We start from the raw sequence: 12500 nt of genomic DNA on the forward strand, positions 1-12500 counted from the left end.
CTCCCCCACTAGATAATAAAATCCAGAGAGCTGCAGCTCACAGTCTCATTGGCCAGGATTAAGAACATGAGTTCACTTCTCTCCCTCTCCTCGCACAGTTTCCTCTCTCTCTCTCATTGTCTTACCGGATGAGCTGAAAGCCTTGTAGAGTTTTTGGTGTCTTAGCTGCACAAGCCCTCATATGGAACGCATTCACATTCAGTGTTCTGTGTAAGCCTATTCTGGTTATGTTGCTAAATATGTTCAAGGGAAGAGGGGGCCACACTGGTGATTTCTCCCAAGCTAAGGGCACCATCTCAAAACTGAAATGGCTGCATTTTGTGTCATAAATGTGGGCCACATTGAAGGGTTCGCCAGTCAGTGACGAGTAGGAGTGGCCAGCCAACACTCTCTCGGTAGTCTCTGATATGAAAATCTAACTGTGAAATGAAAGAGATTTGTTTTACACGATGGAGGCCTGCAAAGCCGTAGGAGCATTGAAATGAGAAAACACTCCCGTTAGTGAGTAGCATGCACTGAAACATGCAGAGACTGCAGTGATACTGGTTGTGAGGGAGGGAATTTGGGGGTTGTTAACGTGAGCAGAAAGCAGTTTGTGTCAAAGGGAGCCTTGGCAACAGCTGTTAGGACTGTTTACATTCAGGTGTCTGAGGTTCTAGTAAACACATTAGGAGCTTTGGTCCTGTCACCCCCCCCCTCCTGTCTCCGCTTCGCATGGCACCTACAAATCTCCCTGACATCCACAACACCCAGTCTGTCTGCCCTGGATAAAAGGAGAAACTGATTAAAGTCGACGCTTGTACAAAAAAACTTCAGAAGAGACTCTCAATCTCTCTCTGCACTGTTGATTTGACTGATCAATTTAGCCTGTCTTTCAGAAGCCTTTGGGGACACATGACTACATTATCATAATGCTTTTAGGCATAACGTCTATAAATCACACTTACTGTACCTCTAATAATAACTGTAATGCAACTAGTGCACTATTTTCATCTCCACACACACATCCTTGCCAACTGCTCTCTCTTTCATAATTAAAATCCTAGTAGCCACGTTATTATTATATCTGTGCACTGTGCTGCAAGTCCTGCACGAGCTGTTTAATTAATGATGATTGTTATACGAGTCTCCTCTCCAGCTCCCCAAAGGAATATTTAATATTTCATTGATTTGGTTCCATTACTCAGAAGCAGTGTGCCATGAGTTTGGATGTTTTTGAATTTCATCGTGTATTTCTGTGCTTTGCGTGTGGCTGTGTGGTGTGAAGTGGTCATTGCCACCACGCGTGTGTTCTCATTTCCATCGGTTTGTTCCGTGGCACACGCTTCGCCAGGTTGCATCAGAGGTTTTTTTCCCCCCTCAGGATGCCTGGACTCTTCCACAAGACATCCGTTTCAGGCCTCATTTAGGGGAGAAAAAACTGTGCGCTGATCTCATCCACGCTCGGTGCGATCCCACCTCACCAGCAGGCACCCTGTGACTCATAGTTGGAATAAGAACCAGCTGTTGCACGTCTGGACTTTCATCATGTGACCTGTTCATGTGTTGCTTGTGGAGAGCCTCTATGTTGTGTGTGTGTGTGTGTGTGTGTGTGTGTGTTCCACCTGTCACTCACGTCACCATGGTTGTGTGTGTCTCTTTGCATTGCATCTTCTCTGTGTCACTCAGGACAATAAGGTGATTATGGTCATGATTTGTTCTCAAGGGGTGCTCGTGTCTATAGCTTTACTCCAAAACCACTCTGAGCTCGACCTCTCTAATCTAATCAGCTTGTTGAGAACATATTTTAGGGGCTTGCATGCTTCCTCTGTGTCTTTTGGGATGGGATTTTCCTCTTTGTTCGGTAGTGTAGAACTTCCAGTATGTGGGTGAAAAAAATGCTTTTGAAATTCTACATACGCCTCTTTATGTCTATCTCTGAATGTCACAGGGCAATGGATGCCAAGAGCCCGGTTCAGCCAAGATGTACAATTTATAGAGCCCCGCTTATCCATTTTGAGCAAGCCGAAGTGTCGAGCCCTCCCTATAGAAAGCCTCCTGGACAGGCTTGGCACTAGCCACTGATCATTCGGCTTTATGAGTTTATTATTTACAACCGCTGGTGATTTGAAATATCTGTAATCACCTTTGAAGAGCCCCTACACACACACACACACACCAGTTGTTATCTCTGTCATTTATTTGAGTGCACTAAAATTTAAAGCCTGTTTTTGGCAACATTTGGGGCGTTCAGTAAACAGTAGTTGTAAGTAAGGGCCTCCCAGTTGAATGGGGACAGCTTGGCGAGGCTGCAGTGCTGCTGGGGTCAGCACTTGTGTTGGGAGCCTTGGCACTCCAGCTCCATCACCATCATCATCACCTTAGCTCTGCATCTTCATCGTACTGTGATGTTCTAATTTACTCGCTCTGTCTTTGTTTCTCTCTCTCTGTTTCTCTCTGTCTGTGTTTCTTTCTCTCTGTTTCTCTCTGTCTTTGTTTCTCTCTGTCTTTGTTTCTCTCTCTCTGTTTCTCTCTGTCTGTGTTTCTCTCTGTCTTTGTTTCTCTCTCTCTGTTTCTCTCTGTCTGTGTTTCTCTCTGTCTTTGTTTCTCTCTCTCTGTTTCTCTCTGTCTGTGTTTCTCTCTCTCTCTGTTTCTCTCTGTCTTTGTTTCTGTTTCTCTCTCTCTGTTTCTCTCTGTCTGTGTTTCTCTCTCTCTCTCTCTCTCTCTTTGCTTCTTTCTTCCTTTCTTTTCTTCTTTTGCACACACACACACACACACACACACACACACACACACACACACACACACACACACACACACACACACACACACACACACATACACAAATTTCCTGTAAGCGTGACAGCTCTTCTCCTCTGGCTCATAAAGTGTCCTGTCTGACAGCAGGTTCCTGTATTGTGCTTCTTTCTGGGTTCTGGATGACGTTTGCAGCAGTTCTCTTTTTTTTTCGTGTGTGTGTGTGTGTGTGTGTGTGTGTGTGTGGGGTGGTCAGTAAGTGTGCATGCATGTGTGTATGGTTCTACTTAATGGTGTTGGAATGTCCTGTCCTTTTTTTTTTTTCTCTGTGAGAGGTGGGCTGTTGTGCGCTTAATGTTACTACCTACTTTCAACCATACACATGCAGTCCTTGACCCTTGAGAACGTTTGACCTTTGACCCCTGACGTGACTTCTCTTCCCCCCCCCCCCCCCTTCCAGCACATGAAGGCGGGCCCACTGAAGGACCCTCTGCTGGACGACCAGGGTGACTTCACCCGGATGTCGGTGGCCATGAAGAAAATCGGTCTGGACGACACGGAGAAGCTGGACTTGTTCCGCGTGGTGGCCGGCGTTCTGCACCTGGGCAACGTGGACTTTGAGGAAGCGGGCAGCACCTCCGGTACGACATCACCGCCGGGTCACCCGGACTCCCCCCATCAGCCACCACCACTGGCTCCGCTGCAGTGGATGATCAAAGTTGATTAGAAAAACAGAGATGATTAAGATGATTAAGCTAAAAATATGTCTAAAAGAAACAATCAAATATATTGCATCACATTGGTCAGGTGAATACTATTGAAAAACTTTATCAGAAGTACACATGATATGAGTTACAAAATACATAGTATAGTTATATTACACAATCATCTATCTGAATGATTTGAGTTTTTGAGTAAAATGAAGAGGGAGTGTTGGTTTGAGTTTACCGTAGAGTGTGCAGGGGATGTTTGTCAAAAACTGATTTTGACAACAGGATAGCCCACTTTGCTTGTGCATTAGAAAGTCATCGATCACAGTGCCTCACTTGTTCTATGTGTGCATATTTCTCAGGCTGTTTGTCTTGTCTTTGAGAGAGAGAGAGAGAGAGAGAGAGAACAGAATGATCGATCTTCCTTATCTCTGCCCTTGTCTTTGCCCGCTCTTCTCTTTTCCTGTTGGCGGTGGGAAAGCTTTGGCTCTGAAGTCTGCAGCTCAGCCTCTCCCCCCGATTCTGTCAGCCGCTGTCTTTTAACTAATGATGCTGCCACAACAGGAAGGCCTGGCCGCTGGTGGTCTCTGTTTAGTTTATTTTGTGTTGGCCTGGAGAGAAATCCCTCATGAAGACAGACAGTGTGTGCTGACTGTAGAGCCTCTAGGCTCTGATCATCGCTCAGATTGAGATGGAGGATAAGCTGACATGCAGACAGATAGACATGCAGACAGATAGACATGCAGACTGACAGACATGCAGACGGACAGACATGCAGACGGACAGACATGCAGACGGACAGACGAGCAAGCAGACAGACGAGCATGCAGACGGACAGACATGCAGACAGACAGTCAACCCCACAGAGGAAGCAGACTGTGAGGGAAGAGAGGGAAGAGAGCTCCCAGTGACCCAGAGGGGTGGTGTCTGCCGCCCGCCTGCCTCTGCTGGACTGAGCTTTGTGTAATGAGCGCTCCTTTGCAGCTATGTGATCAGAATGGCAAATCTTGCCTTTGAAGCAGAGCACGCCTTTCAACACATGCAGATCTTTTAGGTTGTGGATGAGTGCATCTCAGGCCATGTTTTCCTCCACTGCATAGCCTGCGGTTATGTTTGCACTCGTTATATTGCTGTGAAAATGATGTTGGGATGATGGCTATGCAGGATGTTTGTTTGTGCATGTGTCCGTGTGTGTGTGTGTGTGTTTTAGTGTATTTTCCGTGTGTGTTTTTTTTATTTTGGGAAAATGTGACAGAGTTTGACAGCTCCAGGCTGCTGTGTGAGAAGTGACACTGATGACGACAAATGTTGCTTTTCCTCCCTCTCTTCTCTCTTCTCTCTTCTCTCTCTCTCTCTCTCTCTCTCTCTCTCCCCCTCTCCCTCTCCCACCACACTCTGGCAGGCGGCTGCATCATCAAGAACCAGTCGAGCAAGCCGCTGGAGCACTGCGCTGAGCTGTTGGGCCTGGACGAGCAGGACCTGCGGGTCAGCCTCACCTCCCGGGTCATGCTCACGTCAGCAGGGGGCGCCAAAGGCGCCATCAAGTGAGTGCACATTGACATACTTCCCCTCAACACTCCCCCCGCCCCCCCTCCCTTCCCACCTCCAGGCCGCACATGCACAGGGGAGTGGGGGAGAGGTGGGGAGAGGTGGGGAGAGGTGGGCTGCAGTGCCGACACATTAGCATCCGCACTCTCGTCTGCGCTCCAGGCGGACGCCAGGTGAGAAGCAGCAGCCCCAGGGCAGCTGGTTGACACCAGAGATGGAGAGAGAGAGAATGAGAGCTTGGCAGAAGAAAGTGGAGGAGAAAGAGAGAGCGGGAGAAAGAATGAGAGGATGGCAGAAGAAAGTGGAAGAAAAAGAGAGGGATGAAGGGAGAGAAAGAGAGAGAGAGAATGAGAGGTTGGCAGCTTGGCAGAAGAAAGTGGAAGAGGGAGAGAGAGAACAAGAGAGAGAGAGAGAGAGCCATCTGTGCAATTCTGTAGACATGTATGTCATCCGGAGAGGTGCAGCTTCAGTGACTGACGGGGGCAGCTCACACACACACACACACACAAACACACACACACACACACACACACACAAACACACATAAACACCTCACAGTGACAAGCAGCAGTTGGGCTGTCTGTATGCTGGCTGCCGCAGTGTTCCGCGGAGCGCGGGTGAGGCACAGCGAGGTGAGGCGAGGCGGGCGCTCTGTAGGAGTAGCTCACCTCTGGTGCTGAGGGACATTACCGGGCAGACGACAGAGCTGGCGTGCGTTTTGAACGTCTGTGTGAAACTGCTCACGGGCACTGGTGTCAGTCAAGAGTTTGGACAACCACTCGTTTCACAGGCTCTCAACAGTGGTTTAAGAGAGAGAGTGTGTGTGTGTGTGTGTGTGCACTGTTGAGTCAAAGCCCCTACTATATGCTTATGTCTGTCTGCAATGTTGTTTTCACTAATGTCTTTGTGCTGTAGTCAAAGGTACATCTAACCCCTACCTGCTTACAAAGACAGCATCTGTCTGTGTGCAATGCTGCTTTCACTAATATTGCAGAACAAAGTGTGTGTGTGTGGACAGAGAGAATGAGCTGGACAAGCAGCAGTAGAGCTGAGGCCAACACAGAGAGAGTCCGCCGCCTCGCCGCCTCAGAGAAAGGGCAAACTGACATTTCCTTCCTGGTGGACGGCCACCTCACCTGGCGTCGCTTTTAAGACTGAGCCTTTTGTCTGACCGCATGCGAGGGGTTCCAAAACATGGCGTCATTGTTTCAGGGATTGGCCAATGAATAGTCCTCTGCTGAATGTCAAGGCACTTACTGCCGTTACTCGTTCTCCTAGACTAATATTGTTGTTATGTTGTCCTTTATGTTGTCCTCGCTCTGCCTTTCCCTCCTGATTACAGCCAGTTTGTTTGTCAGGCCCTTTATTTTAAAGGAGCAGTTGGCATTTTAGTATCCCTTATTTTTTTATTTAGCCAATTGTTTTCTGTTTTTTTGGGCAATTTCTTTCCTGCTTCCTCGCTCCATGTCGCCCCGTTGTGCGCTCACTGCCCTCTCAACGCTCTTCCCATCTTCCATGCCTCCATCGGCCTCTCTCCCTCTGAGGGCTGTCGCAGTGCTCAATGGCTGGACACTACTGGATTGTCTCTGTGTGGATGTGTGTGAGGTGTGTGTGTGTGTGTGTTGCTCTGTGGGTTTTGTTGTCGTTGTTGCTTTTGTGGTTGTTTATTGTTGTTGTTGTTGTCGGTGATTGTTGAAGCGGTACCTATGCCTGTCTGAGGAGTGTATTTATAAACGGCGCAATTAAGAGGCACAATGGCTCCAGGGCTAAGTCACTTACGGCTGCAGGGGATTTGCGAGGGCCTGCGGGCCTAAGCGCTCTATTTCGGCGGCCTTACGTAAAGCGGGTGGGGAAGGCCAGGATCAGATGGTCCGCTCGGGGGTGTGGATTTGGCCATTTTGCATGCCGGAAGGAGGGAGTGGCCGGAGTGGGCGGTGTCACTAATCACGCGGTCACCTGGACGGGAGAGCTCAGTGCCCTGCACACACACTGCCCTGTTAGTGTCCAGTGAATCAGCGCTATTCAAATATGTTGCATATCTACTTAGATATTTGTATAGACCCTTTCAAGAGAGTTCCATTATCAGCATCATAGTTGGCCCCACAAGGCTTCCGTTTTAACATTCCATATGTTATCTTAATGCAGAGGAACCAAATAGAACGTTCAAGCATTGTTTTTGTTTTTATTGTTGAAAAGGTCTATAGCAGTGGTTTCCAACACGGTGCCCGCGGGATGGCTATGAGGCGCCCCCAGCGCACCTTCTAAAAATAGCCAAAATAGTCACCTGCAGATCACGCTCTAAAAACACCCTCCATTGTGAAGTTTTCAATAGATATTTAAGTCTAGACCAGAATTATTTTAAGAATGTATATAGCCATACATCTATAACATTAAATTGATATTGGTGATGCCTTACAAATTGTAGCTGCGTTACATTTTAGCCTTTGGCTCCAAATCCGTTTCCCATTCAATCCTTACAACAACAACGGAAGCGGAGCGCATACACGCTGCTCGCACGCATACACAGTAAAGGGGGAAACTTGCTCGTCTGTGTAGCCAATGGAAGCATATCTTTGCAAAAGTTCTGTGGCCATTCTATGTTCGTCAAATACGGTTCTTGCATGATTGTTTAAGGACTGAAAAACAATTGCTTTAGCTCACAGGCCTTTTCTCCTCCGTAGGCTACTGCCGTATAATAGTGCTGAAAATGTTGTGGCATGCATGACTGAGCAGGACTGTGCATTACCTTTTTTGAGATGTCAGGTGTGCAATAACTCTAAAGGGAGTCTTCATATAATAGGGTGGTGTGGGTGATTACTATTGAAATGTTAAAACCGAATTGTCCACTATAAAATCAGAACTTAAACAACCCCTGAATTCATAATGGTGGGTGGGTATAAATTTGGTACAAATTGTAACAAATTATTAATTGCACAAAAATATTGTTTTTTGTTTGTTAAAAAAATAAGATTAGATTCCCCATGCAAACTTAAAAATGAACAGACTGAACAAAAATGTTGGTAGCGTTGCATATTGATATTAAAGTATTGAAGAATCAGTTGCTTAATATATAAATATATATTATATTATATATATTGCTTAATATATAAAGACTTATAGGCCTACACAATATTGACAATTTAAAAGTAAAAATCACATAGGCCTATTATTTAGGAGGACTACCCTCGTGAGGGTATGTTTGTTTCAAATGAGTAGCCCTCCATATGATTTGTGTCTTCAGGTAGCCCTCATTCCCAAAAAAGGTTGGAGACCCCTGGTCTATAGCTTGTGTGCTATACTCAGTCCTTGCCTGTGTTGTTTTGCTTTCCTATGTTGCAATAGTCTTTTTTTTCCCCTGTGTTCTTTTGCCCTAAGAGAATACAATGTATAAGTATAAGTATAAGTATAAGTGTGTATATATACTTTTTTGATCCCATGTTGTTCAAAAGAAAAGAAAAACTAAATTAGTGAAGAGAGTGTGGGTGTCGTGTGTGAGCCCTGGTGGAAGACGGTCGGAGAGATAGGGCCGTTCTGGACGCTGGCTCGCTGAGGTCAGGGCTGCGTGTGTATGGCATGACGGCGCTGGTGCACTGAGTCCATGTGATGCGTGCCGAGCGGATCGCCAGAGATCTCAGTGTCCAGTGACGCGAGGACACCTCTTCAGAGACTCTCCAGCCGTGTGTGTGTGTGTGTGTGTGTATGTGTGTGTGTGTGTGTGAGAGAGTGTGTTTGTGTGTGTGTGTGTGAGAGTGAGATTGTCTGTGTGTGTGTGTGTGTGTGTGTATATATGTGTGTGTGTGGGTGTGTGTGAGAGTGAGAGTGAGATTGTGTGTGTGTGTGTGTGTATATGTGTGTGTGTGTGTGTGTGTGAGGGGGAGAGAGCGAGAGTGTGAGTGTGAGTGAGGATACATGACTGTGGGACAGATGGGGTGCCCCACTGCCCCACTTTGCATGGACTGCAGTTTGGCTCCGTCTAATGCCTTGGTGCTCTTTCCGCAAAGCCTCTGCTTTCTCCAGTACCAAAATAAGGCGGTGTGTGTGTGTGTGTGTGAGAGAGAGTGAGTGAGAGTGTATATAGGAGAAGCTGATTCTGGGGTACAGATAACATATAACAGTGTATGCTTGGTGTTTTGAATGTGTCAGTCGGTGTCTGTATGAGTGGCCAAGTTTGGGGAGAGAAGCTCGTTGTGTGGGAGATGTGCAGTCTAGTGCGCTGCGTATGCAAGTGAGAGTCTAGATGAGATTGCCTTCAGTTGTCATGTGTCAGAAAGTCAGGATGAGATGGAGTTCAGCTCTGTGTGTGTTTGGGTGTCTGTGTGTATCTAGCGTTTGTGTGCGTGCGTGCGTGCGTGCGTGTGTCTGTGTGTGTGTGTGTGTGTCCCTCTGGCAAAGTGGTATTCTATATATAAATAATAAAAAGGGTGCTGGTTCATTCCCTGTCAAATCGTATAAGGTGCACCATACCTTAGTCACCATACAAAAACTTGTTTTTTGTCTCCATTCATCAATCATTAGGCCCTTCGCACTGTAGGAACTATTTGCAGTTCCTAGAACATGTAGTTCCTAGAACCCTTTTTTTTCTGTGTATTCAGACAGCATGGAACTGGGGGTTATTTAGTTCCCCTGGCCGCAGTTCAGTTAGAGCTATTTGAGCTCCTACCTTGGGGTAGGGTCTTTTCCTAACACACAGGAACCATAACTGATATACATGCCAACTTTGCCAAGGCAGCAGAAGCACGATCTTTAAAAATCTCTGTAAAAATAATCCAGTTTCTGTTTAAATTTGCTTAACATAGTACTAGTGCGTACTGTAGAGCAACCAAAATATGAAAGATACTCTTTCTCTCCAAGAGTTCTGTGGAGGTTACAGTCAGGTTGTCTGTGCATCTGGGGCCTTGGAACTCACTAGTTTTCACACACACACACACACACACACACACACACACACACACACACACACACACCCCTGTGGCGGACTGTGTACCCAGCAGACCCATGGAAGTGCTTTAGGCAGGCTACAGCCACACCTGTAGGCCAGTGGAGCTCTCCATGGTGCTGAATGCTCCCCTGGTCCCTGGGCCTGTTGGGTCCCCTCCAGGGCCACACCAATGGGCTCGTGCTGGGAGCCCTGCTGCTCTCCAGGGGTGCCATCAGAGATGCCTGCGCTCCTCTGTGAATGAACAACAGCTGCTCAGGACACCACAAGGGACACAATTGTATAAAGCCACCACCTCAAGCAAGAATCTTGTGTTTTTTTTCTTTTCATATAGACCCTTTCAAGAGAGTTCCATTATCAGCATCATAGTTGGCCCCACAAGGCTTCCGTTTTAACATTCCATATGTTATCTTAAAGATGCGATTTGTAGGATTGTTACCGAACGTTCTGTAGGCCAAAATCAAAACACTGGTGAATGTTCTCAAGACTACCAGACACGAGCCTCTTCTGGGTTGCCAGATGTAATGAAGACGTTAGTTGACCTGCAGCTGCTTTAACGTTTCTCCAACCATGACCCAGCTACACATTACGGAAACAGTGAAAACAAAAAATACCTCTCTAACCAACGTAACATATTTAGCTGAAGTTAGCGATGCAGATGAAGTTTAGCCTAGGCTACCTGTCGTGGAGAAATATGGCCAGCTCTGCGTCAGACTTGATATTCTTCGTTTGACGAAGATGTCACCATCTCAGGAAGCTCCTCCGATGTCCACTTAATTTGTTTCTTGTTTTAATTTTTGAAATTTGCCTGCCTCGTTGGCGTTCATGACTACAATTGACAGCAAGTTGACAGTTGGCCTTTGCTAATTTGGCAACACAAATAGGAGGACACGCCAGCCCATTATTAATACGGTATTCTAGAATTAATCGTTCAAAACATAAACGAAAACGAAATTTCTTTCATGGGTTTTACGGGTTAGAGTAATGTTGTCAAATAAGCCATTACTTCAATTCATCATGTTTCCTTACTCTCTGACAACATATGGTGATCATTTTTGGAATGGTTACAGTTTATTTTACATTATTTCCTACATACTGGTCCTTTAATGCGGAGGAAGTAGATTGGGAACCAAATAGAACGTTCAAGCATTGTTTTTGTTTTTATTGTTGAAAGGGTCTATTCTCATTAGGAGATTTGTGAACTGACAGTGTTGCTCCCTCCTGTGTCCTCAGGGTGCCCCTGAAGGTGGAGCAGGCGAACAACGCCCGCGACGCGCTGGCCAAGGCCGTGTACAGCCGTCTCTTCGACCACGTGGTGACGCGCGTCAACCAGTGTTTCCCCTTCGACTCCTCGGCCAACTTCATTGGGGTGCTGGACATCGCCGGTTTCGGTGAGATTGGCATTGCCACACGTGTATATACACACGCACACATGATTTGGTTTGCACACTATGGCCTAAACATTTGCTGTCACATAGATATATGCTATCTCACACACACACAAATGCATTACCCCAGAGTGCTTCGGTCACACTGTGGAATTTGAAATAACCTCAATCAACAACCTGAAAAGGTCACTGATGGACTCTCAGACGACTGCGATTCTCAATCTGGACTGTCCATTTCTGCCTTTTGCACTTTTGTCCTCCAGAGTACTTTGAGCACAACAGCTTTGAACAGTTCTGCATCAACTACTGCAATGAGAAGCTGCAGCAGTTCTTCAACGAGCGCATCTTAAAGGAGGTGAGTGCTTTTGAACGCAGACTGGGGAGCCCTTTCACACTTCCTTTATCTCTGACTCTGTCTTGCTCTGGCTCTTCTCTTCTCCCCAGTCTCTATTCTGTCTATCTCTCTTTCCCTCCATCTCTCTTCATGTTTTTCAAACAATTTCCTGTCAGCTCTCTGTCTACACCCCCCCCCCTCTCTCTATCACTCTCTGTCCCTCCCTCTCTCCATCCATCTCTCTCTCTCTCTCTCTCTCTCTCTCTCTCTGATGGTCAAGTGAGCTCTGAACCATGTTAATATTTTGTCTATTCCTATTTTTTTGCTATCTCTATTGTGTTCTGGAAAAGTTGCTGAACTGCTTACTGAATAAAAAAAAAATGTGCCTGAATTTGGATAATATTTTTCTACAGCCTGGATAATATTTTTCTACAGCCTGCAACACTTGGAAAAAAAAACTCATTGCTCTCAAACTTTGGGGAAACCTTCTTTAAAAGCTTTCACTGACTTTCCAGGCCCCTGTATGACTCATTGCGCTGGACTCGTTGAATTGCTGACCAATTTGCTCTTTCCTTTTATATCCTGCCCTCAGATCTATGTTTGTTAATTGTTTGTGTGTTTGTTTGTGTGTGTGTGTGTGTGTGTGTGTGTGTGTTATTCCTCAGGAACAAGAGCTCTATCAGAAAGAGGGGCTAGGAGTGAACGAGGTCCACTATGTCGACAATCAGGACTGCATTGGTGTGTATCGCCAGCTTTCCTTTTTGCTAATGTAGAGCTTCTCCTAATTACACATTCTGCCAAGGCTCACAGATGAGGGAGTGAAGCATTTGAAAAGTCAGCTGAGGTGT

At 46.3% G+C, this 12500-nt stretch overlaps 1 protein-coding gene across 4 annotated transcripts in view; it reads left to right on the forward strand.

Moving 5' to 3' along the window:
• Positions 1-12500, forward strand: part of myo6a (myosin VIa) — an 81721-nt gene that overhangs the window by 27268 nt on the left and 41953 nt on the right. For all 4 annotated transcript variants that reach the window (XM_042095304.1, XM_042095305.1, XM_042095306.1 and 1 more), the window contains exons 11-15: positions 3197-3377; positions 4849-4990; positions 11164-11321; positions 11582-11673; positions 12318-12390. In XM_042095304.1, coding sequence (XP_041951238.1) covers positions 3197-3377; positions 4849-4990; positions 11164-11321; positions 11582-11673; positions 12318-12390 — 646 coding nt within the window. The remainder of the gene's footprint in view (positions 1-3196; positions 3378-4848; positions 4991-11163; positions 11322-11581; positions 11674-12317; positions 12391-12500) is intronic.

This window comes from Alosa sapidissima, chromosome 6 (assembly GCF_018492685.1).
Source record: "Alosa sapidissima isolate fAloSap1 chromosome 6, fAloSap1.pri, whole genome shotgun sequence".
Lineage (NCBI taxonomy): Eukaryota > Metazoa > Chordata > Actinopteri > Clupeiformes > Clupeidae > Alosa > Alosa sapidissima.